Source organism: Pristis pectinata, chromosome 19 (genome assembly GCF_009764475.1).
Source record: "Pristis pectinata isolate sPriPec2 chromosome 19, sPriPec2.1.pri, whole genome shotgun sequence".
NCBI lineage: Eukaryota > Metazoa > Chordata > Chondrichthyes > Rhinopristiformes > Pristidae > Pristis > Pristis pectinata.
The window spans coordinates 40,043,244-40,052,560 of record NC_067423.1 but is presented as its reverse complement, the minus strand read 5'-3'; the positions used below and the strand labels follow the sequence as shown (position 1 = coordinate 40,052,560).

The following is a 9,317-nucleotide window of genomic DNA, read 5'->3' as shown; positions in this document are numbered from 1 at the left end:
TGACACTTTACTCTGTATTCTGTTATTGTTTTTACCTGTACTACCTCAATGCACTGTGTGATGAATTGACCTGTACGATCGGTATGCAAGACAAGTTTTCCACTGTACCTTGGTACAAGTGACAATAATAAACCAAGACCAATACCACGTCCTCATCAGCGTAGCACTCCCTCAGCACAACACTCTGGGAAACACATGAGCCCCAACATTCTGATTCACAGCTACCAACTAAACAAGGCTGCCACATACAAGCAGATGTCGTGTAACCAGGACACGATTTGATGATGTGCACTGTGTCACGTAACACCTGGAGTTACAACTGGAGTGCACAAATCGAATGCAAAACAAGTCCAAACCCAACTTGTGTTCTGGCTTTAGGAAATATGACTTTCAAATCATACAAACAATTGCATCAGTATGTTTAATGCAGTTAATCCAAATCACATACATTTTATCATTGTATTATTTATGAAGACTCATACTCGACTAGTTAGGTATCACAATGGCATCAGATAATACCCAGATAGAGGAACAATGATTTAATGCAGTCGGTAAATACGAATTTTTGCATCCGGTAGGTTGCCGAGGGCTTTGAGTAGTGATGTTTGGGCAGGCTTTTTTCATCCTTGAGATCCCCGTGATTGCTGGGACCTCACTGCCCGTCTCTGCTTTGTCTGACAGCGACATTCCAAGGCCACTTCAGATGCCAGTTCGAAGTCAACCACATTGGGCTTGGAGCCACATACAGACCAAACCAGGTAACAGGTTTCTTTTCCCAAAGCCGATTGCTGTGCCTATCACTGGGTGTGTCAATCCAACTGATGTCAGCTACTTAGTTCTAGGTTTTATAGACAGAAAAATCACTACAAACTCTCAAACTCCCATGGTGGGTTTGGAATCCTGGATTACTCGCCCACTAATATAATCCGAAAACAAACACAAAATACTTCAGATTCCGAACCTTTACCCCGCTATACCTGGTTCCTTGTGTGTGATGGAAACCAATGGTTCATTCCAAGCACTGGATACCTCAGCCGATCAGCATGCCTGATTACTTAAAAACAATCAGAAAGCCCATGACATTCTTGGTGGGATGCATATTAAGCACATGCAGAGCTGAGCTGCTACATGCATCTAGTGGAAGACTCCCTGTCGTACAGATAGACACACTACAGTTCATTCAATGGACATGATGTTTATTTTACTCTGCATTATGATCCAGAACAATGTAGTTTAAAATTCACAATGCTATAAAGCAAGAAATAAGTAAAGATGTGGTAAAATCAATTTTGCTTTATAGTACATTTCTTTGCACCAAATAATACTGAAATATTAATACTTTGCATTCAACTTAGTGGTAATTGCATGCTTGTCATTGAAACTATATAGGGTGACATGAGCCTCTGAATAATTCAGAGCATTAGGACTTAATAAATAGGATTTACAGAATGATTGTTCTGACAGCCTGCGTTATCTTCCCATACACCCAAACGCAATGTGTTCAGACTGTGCATACGTCAAATTGGCACTTGGTATAATATAAAAGTAATGCTATTAAACTGAATCTTATATTAATTTTACATACCCATATACACTGGTGAAGCCAAAAAATAAGATCTAAATATTTTATTTACTATATACATAATACACTCAGAATCGGGTAAGTCCCCCCAGCCTTGGCCAGTACAATAATTCCCCCAAATGTGACAGCCACATTCTATTTTGGATTCACTGAAATATATAAAATATACATGACCTTCTCAACACTGCTCATTGTTCCTACTCATCCTTCTGAAAGTCTGATTTTTCTGGCTTGTTGCAATCTGCTGGGCTTTGAATCAACAGTTATAACGAGGTTGGAAGTTCATTTTCATTATTAACTAATTCCATTGCTGGCTCTCTGGCGGTGACTGGGTCAGACAGGAGGTTCTTTCTATCCATCCACTGAAGTAGCAGAAAAACCAGCAGCAAAGCAGGGATCAGCCCTCACTTACAAGTCACAAACAGTGCAATGCAAACTTCAAAAGCCAATGTCTGAAAATTATGTTAGTGTTTGGCATTTTGGAACTGGGCCTTAGAGATTCCCAGTGTTTTATTGAAAGAAAAGCCTTCCTGTGAAGTGCATTTTCACCGTGATTTTGAGTGTACATGGAAGAAGCTTCACAAAACAGGTTATGTGCATCCCAGTCAAGATGTGCATCTTCTTCCCATCGTCTGGACACACAGACGATGCTCTGGGGGAGAAAAAAGTGACCTAATTTTGAAAATACTGACAGGAATTTACCACCGTTATTACTGGGCCATTTTATTTTTGAGGGAGGGAGGAAGAGAAGAAATGAGAAGTCCAAATTAAATTGAACCAGGTTTTTGTTTAGAAAAAGCCTTCAGATGAACAAATGCCAAGTCCCCAAAATATCTTCTGCCTATTTTTCCGAACTTGAAGCTCGAGACTTCAGCAGAACCGACATTGTGTGTGGTGGAAACAGCAACACTGGACGACTTTGCACAGGAGCCCATGCCCGTTTGTCTGTCTGTCCCCAGCCCAGCGCCTGTGACTAGGTGATTACAGGGTTCGGACAAGGCACAAGATCAACAAACTTAACAAAATTAGTGGGTATCAGCAACTTCTGAACCTCTCCTGGTGGCTTCATGGCTGGGAGTTACACAGTTACACGTAGATGCCTTCCGGGTTAAAGCCCGAAATCAGCGGATTCTGCAGAATTCTTAGGTTGCTGGGCAGCTGTCGTGCTGAGGTAGGACACTTCAGGGAACCCGTTGAAGTCAGGGAACCTGCAGGAGGGGAGAAACAACTCATTACAAAAAAAAATTCAGCTTACAGCTGATGATTTCATAACATAAACATCCATTGTTAAACCTGGCACAAACCTTTATTTGCTCTAGGACCCTAACTTGTTCACACTAGCCTGGAACTGCTTGGTCCACACCGATTGGTGTCACCAATGTGAACTAGGGCACCCCCCTGTGGTGGGCAGTGAGCTCTGCAACTCCCTCTGCAACCTTGCTCCAGATCTTAAATCAAACCTTCATGTTGGATTACATCCTTAAAACCAAAGGCTAGAGATTGGTCATCTGTACATAAAGCTAAAAGGTATTTATTTAATTGAGCTGCACATAATCATGAGCACTCTAGGTGAATAAAGGGGGACGGGGTGGGTTCAATAGCCAGGGAAATGGATAAAAGGTGATTTCCTTGTCAACTGCTTTCTGTACCTGGTTGCTCCTGGGCCCAGCACGTAGATGCAATCGTAAGGAAGGCGCGCCAGCGTCTATACTTTCTTAGAAGCTTAAGGAGATTTGGCATGTCACCAAATATTCTAACAAACTTCGACAGATGCACTGTTGAAAGTATCCTGACTGGTTGCATTACAGCCTGGTCTACAGCATCTACAGGAGGTGCCGCCTCAAGAAGGCGGCATCTATCATCAAAGATCCCCACCATCCAGGCCATGCCATCTTCTCGCTGCTACCGTCAGGCAGGAGATACAGAAGCCTGAGGTCCCACACCACCAGGTTCAGGAACAGCTACTTCCCTTCAGCCATCAGGTTCTTGAACCGACCTGCACAACCCTACCTCAGCAACGGAACACTACGGACCACCTCTTGCACTACCACGGACTTCTCACCGATTGAGTCTTTCTGCACCAATGTTTTGTTTTGAAGTCATTTTCTTCACCGTGTTGCATTGTGTGTTGTCTGTACCTACCTGCCTGTGATGCTGCTGCAAGCCAGTTTTTCATTGTACCTGTACCTCACCGTACTTGTGCACATGACAATAAACTCCACTTGTTTAATTTCTGTGTCTCCTGAACCAGTACACCAGGATCCCTCTAACACCAACTTCTACAACTTTCTCCCTGTTTGAAAAATATTCTGTTTTTCAATTCTTTTTCCCCCAAAAGTGCATGACATCACATTTTCCACATTGTACATCAGCCTACTTCTTGCCCATTTATGTAACTTGCTCCAAATCCCCTTGCACTCTCCTCACAGCTCACATTCCCACCCGGCTTTGTGTAATCAGCAAATTGTTACACCCTGTCTAGTCAGGTGTCATTAATATAGTCTGGTGATTGGTCTAAGATCATCCTTTATTATTAACTTTCACCTCTTCTATTTCCATTTTTAACCATTCTTTCTTGATGGCAAGTACCCCAGACCATTTCTCAGCCTTGCTGATAATGCAATTACAGACAGTCACAGAATCATTGAGTTATACAGCACGGAAACAGGCCCTTTGGCCCAACTCGTCCATGCTGACCAAGATGTCTATCCGAGCTAGTCCTATTTGCCAGTGTCTGGATCTTTCCCGTCCAATGTACCACAGCCTTGTTATGAATACTGGATCAAAACCAATTGTGTCCATTAGACTCAGGTAATTTGTTACAAATTCTTATGCATTGTCATATAGCACATTAATTTTATCTTTTTATGATTCTTCCCTTTTTTTTAGATTAACGTTAATCCCCTCTATTTCCATTTTTAACCATTCTTTCTAAATGGCAAGTATCTGGGAATATTCCTCAAACTTGCTCACAAGGCAATCACTGAGTCACAGAGTCACACAGCACGGGAACAGGCCCTTGCATCTTGCTGACGAGATGTCTACCTGAGCCAGTCCCACTTGCCTGCGTTTGGCCCATATCCCTCTCAGACTTTCCTATCCATGCACCTGTCCAAGCGTCTTTTAAACATTGTATGGCTCTACAGCTTCCTCTGGTAGCTCGTTCCATATACTGTACCCACCACCCTCTGTGTGAAGAAGTTTCCCTTTGGGTCCCTTTTAAACCTTTCCCCTCTCACCTCAAATCCATATTACACAGAACATCCAACAGTACAGCACAGTACGGGCCCTTCGGCCCATGATGTTGTGCCGACCTGTATAAACCTTATCCCCATTCAATCTATCCCCCTCTCCACCTCCCATAACCCTCTATTTTTCCTTCAGCCATGTGCCTATCTAATAGTCCCTTAAATGACCCTTTTGTATCTGACCCCACCACCCCCGGCAGCACATTCCAGGCACCCACCACTCTCTGTATAAAAAACCTACCTCTGACATCTCCCCTGAACTTTCCTCCACGCACCTTAAACGGGTGACCTCTAGTATTGACTACTGCTGCCTTGGGGAAAAGATGCTGGCTGTCCACTCTGTCTGTGCCTCTCATAATCTTATACACCTCTATCAAGTCTCCTCTCAGCCTCTGTCTCTCCAAGGAGAGAAGCCCTAACTTGCTCAGCCTCTCCTCATAAGACATGTTCTCCATTCCAGGAGGCATCCTTGTAAATCTCCTCTGCACCCTCTCCAAAGCTTCCACATCCTTCCCATAGTGAGAGGACCAGAACTGAACACAATATTGCAGACGTGGTTTAAACAGGGTCTTAGAGCTGCAACATTACCTCTGCTCTTGAACTCAATCCGTCTATCAAAGGCCAGCACACCATACGCCTTTTTAACCGCACTATCAACCTGTGCAGCCACTTTGAGGGATCTATATACTAGAACCCCAAGATCCCTCTGTCCCTCCACGCTGCTAAGAATCCTGTCATTAACTATGTCCTCTGCCTTTAAGTTAGATATTCCAAAGTGTATCACTTCACATTTCTCTGGATTGAACACCATCTGCTCTGCATCCTGTCAATAACCCATTGCAACCTACGACAACCTTCTGCACTATTGACTACACCACCAACCTTCGTGTCATCTGCAAACTTACCAACTCACCCTTCTACTTCTTCATCCAAGTCACCTATAAAAAAATCACAAGAAGCAAGGGTCCCAGAACAGATCCCTGTGGAACACCACTATTCTCTAGATGAAGATACCCACTATTCTCTAGTTTTAGATTTCCCTACCCTAGGAAAAAGATTGTCCATTTTATCTAGCCCCTCATGGTTTTATAAACCTCTACAAGGTCACCCCTCAGCCTCTTATACTCCAAGAAAAAAGTCCCAGCCTATCCGGTCTCTTATAACTCAAGCCCTTTAGTTCCAGCAACATCCTCGTGAATCTTTTCTACGCCCTTTCCAGCTAAATGGCATCCTTCCTGTAGCTAGGCGACCAGAACTGCACACTATACTCCATGTGTGGTCTCACCAACGACTTGTACAGTTGCAACATCGCATCCCAACTCCTGTACTCAATGCCCTGACTGAAGGCCAGCGTGCCAAACACCTTCTTCACTGCCTCTGATGTCCCTGTACCATAGAACACTACAGCACAGAAAAACAGGCAATTCGGCCCTTCTAGTCTGTGCCAAAACGTTATCCCGCTAGTCCCATTTACCTGCACCCAGTCCATAACCCTCCAGACCACTCCCATCCATGTATCTATCCAATTTATTCTTAAAACTCAAGAGTGAGCCTGCATTTACCACATCAGATGGCACCCTGTTCCATACTTCCACCACTCTTTGAGTGAAGAAGTTCCCCCTAAACCTTTCCCCTTTCACCCTAAAGCCATGTCCTCTCGTACTTATCTCTCCTAATCTAGGTGGAAAGAGCCTATTCGCATTAACTCTGTCTATACCCCTCAGAATTTTGTAAATCTCTATCAAATCTCCCCTCATTCTTCTGCGCTCCAAAGAATAAAGTACTAACCTGTTCAATCTTTCCCTGTAACTCAACTCCTGAAGACCCGGCAACATTCTAGTAAATCTCCTCTGCACTCTTTCAATCTGATATCCTTCCTATAGTTAGGTGACCACAACTGCATGCAATACTCCAAATTTGGCCTCACCAATGTCTTATACAACCTCACCCTTACCACACTCTCGTGGTCCTACCATTTACGGTGCCGTCCCTCTCTCAAGAAGGAAGAAAAGCTTGTAGCAAAAGTTAAAACAACAATCATAGGAAACGATAATAACCTTCACTTTCAAAACATTCTTCCTTCCTCTCCCATTCTGCTTATTTTCCAAAACCTACTCCTTTCCTTCGCTTGAGCCCTGTTTCCTCCACTCAAAACTAAGCTCAAGGCACAACCTTAAGCACCCTTAACCAGTAAATCACACAAAGCGCCCTTACGTCCTCAGTGTAAACTATTAGTTCCAGAAGTTATTTAAAGCTCACAAACAGGACCAGGATGCAGATTTATGGCTGCCTTGGCATTTATGGAAGGGCTTGACAAGTTAGTTACTAATAACTAACTAAATCCGATGGAACAATTCAGGATAAACACAAATCGTCCTTAGCCAGACAACGGTGAGATTTTGGAACTTGCTACCACAGGAAGGGGTGGGTTGAAAAGATGCCTTTCAACAGTAGCTAGATAAGGCAGATACACCTCAGGCGTCAAACGACGCCTGGCAAGAAACAAGACAAATATGAAGAAAGGCTTGAAAAACCGGAGCGGTTTCATTTAAAATGCAGGAGGGTGCAAGAAGAGACTTCACAGAGGTGTTTAAAGAGATGCAATAAGAAACAGATCATTTCCAGGAAGACAGTGCTATTAGATTAAGTGCGAAAGATTTAGGACATTGAAGATGATTTTACTTTAAGAAACAGCAGTCAGCCATATGACACCAAGCATGCATCGAGATCGTGGCTGATTTAGCTTGGCACCATTTTCCAGCACAATCTTTTGATTCCCTCAAGATCTATAAATCTCTGTTCTGAATGAACTCAGTGACCGCATCTCCACAGCCCCCTGGGGAAACCAATGCCAACCATTCACCACCCTCTGCTTGAAGTAGCAGCTCCTCATCTCAGTCCTCAATGGCCTACCCTGTGTCCCGAGACAATGACTCCTAAGATAAGGTATCTTTATTCGTCACGTGTACATCTGGACACACAGTGAAATGCATCTTTTGCGTAGAATGTTCTGGGGGCAGCCTGCAAGTGTCGCCATGTTTCCGGCACCAACATAGCACGCCCACCTGTACGTCTTTGGAATGTGGGAGGAAACCGGAGCACCTGGAAGAAACCCACGCAGACACGGGGAGAACGTACACACTCCTTACAGACAGCAGCTGGAATTGAACCTGGGTCACTGGCGCTGTAGTAGCGTTACACTAACCACTACACTATTGTGCCTGCTGGTCCTAGACTCCTCAGCCAAGGGAGACATCCTCCCTGCATCCAACCTTCCACATTTTTGAGAGTTTCGATGACGTCCCCTCTCACTGACAGATACAGTCCACTCAATCTCTGCCCAGCTGCCAAACCCACCATCTCTGGAACCCATCGAGTGAACTGCCACTGCACTGGCGGAAAGTACAGTAAAACTCTGACAACCTGCTTTCCCAGTGTCCGAAAATCCCAACGTTACCATCTGACTCACCCGACTCTGGTTCCCGCACTCCCTTCAAACTCACTTGGTGCCTACTCTCGTTCGTTAAACTCCCCGGGGCCCTGGCTCCCACGCTCCCTTTAAACTCCCCTGGGTCCTGGCTCCCACGCTCCCTTTAAACTCCCCTGGGTCCTGGCTCCCACGCTCCCTTTAAACTCCCCGGGGCCCTGGCTCCCACGCTCCTTTTAAACTCACTGGGTCCACTGGAAAATTTATCATACTACACTGTATAACATCTTAAAAAAAAGTGAATTAAACTTGTGTTTGTGTATTACTAGGATTAACATCCAACAGTCAAGAAAATCTGCTGGTCTGGCACCAAACTCCCGTGGATTATTGGAGATTTACTGTACAATGAGACCAAACTGTACACAATATTCCATGCGGGGTCTCACAAGGCCCTGTGTAATGGCACTATGCCTTCCTTATTCCTGTACTTTATAGGAGGTTGGAATATCACTTCAAACTTTCCCAGCAGAGAGATGACTGAAGCCAGAGAGGACCGTTGGATATGGGAACACATGGGATTAGAACACAGTGTACGAAGCTGCAGAGAGTAGTGGACTCTGCCCAATACATCACAGGCACACCCCTCCCCACCATCGGGAGTATCTACAGGAGGCGCTGCCTCAGGAAGGCAACATCCATCATCAAAGATCCCCACTATCCGGGCCGTGCCATCTTCTCGCAGCTACCATCAGCAGGAGGTACAGAAGCCTGAAGCCCCACACCACCAGGTTCAGGAACAGCTACTTCCCTTCAACCATTCGGTTCTTGAACCAACCTGCACAACCCCAATCACTGCCTCAGTACAGCAACGCTATGACCACTTTGACCTACAATGCACTTATTTTTTTTGTTCTAATTGTGTTCTTTCTTGTAATAACACAGAAGAGTACAGCACAGGAACAGGCCCTTCAGCCCACAATGTTCTGCCAAGCTAATTAAACTAGTAATTAAACACCTAACTAAACTAATCCCTTCTGCCTGCACATGGTCCATATCCCTC

The 9,317-nt window shown here is 44.6% G+C and overlaps 1 protein-coding gene across 6 annotated transcripts in view; it reads right to left on the bottom strand.

Annotated features, from left to right (window-relative positions):
• Positions 1-1,611: 1,611 nt before the first annotated feature.
• The window catches only part of rassf8b (Ras association domain family member 8b), a 96,756-nt gene continuing 89,050 nt past the window's right edge, over positions 1,612-9,317 (bottom strand). For all 6 annotated transcript variants that reach the window (XM_052033789.1, XM_052033783.1, XM_052033784.1 and 3 more), the window contains one exon: positions 1,612-2,790. In XM_052033789.1, coding sequence (XP_051889749.1) covers positions 2,669-2,790 — 122 coding nt within the window. In that variant the 3' untranslated portion in view covers positions 1,612-2,668. The remainder of the gene's footprint in view (positions 2,791-9,317) is intronic.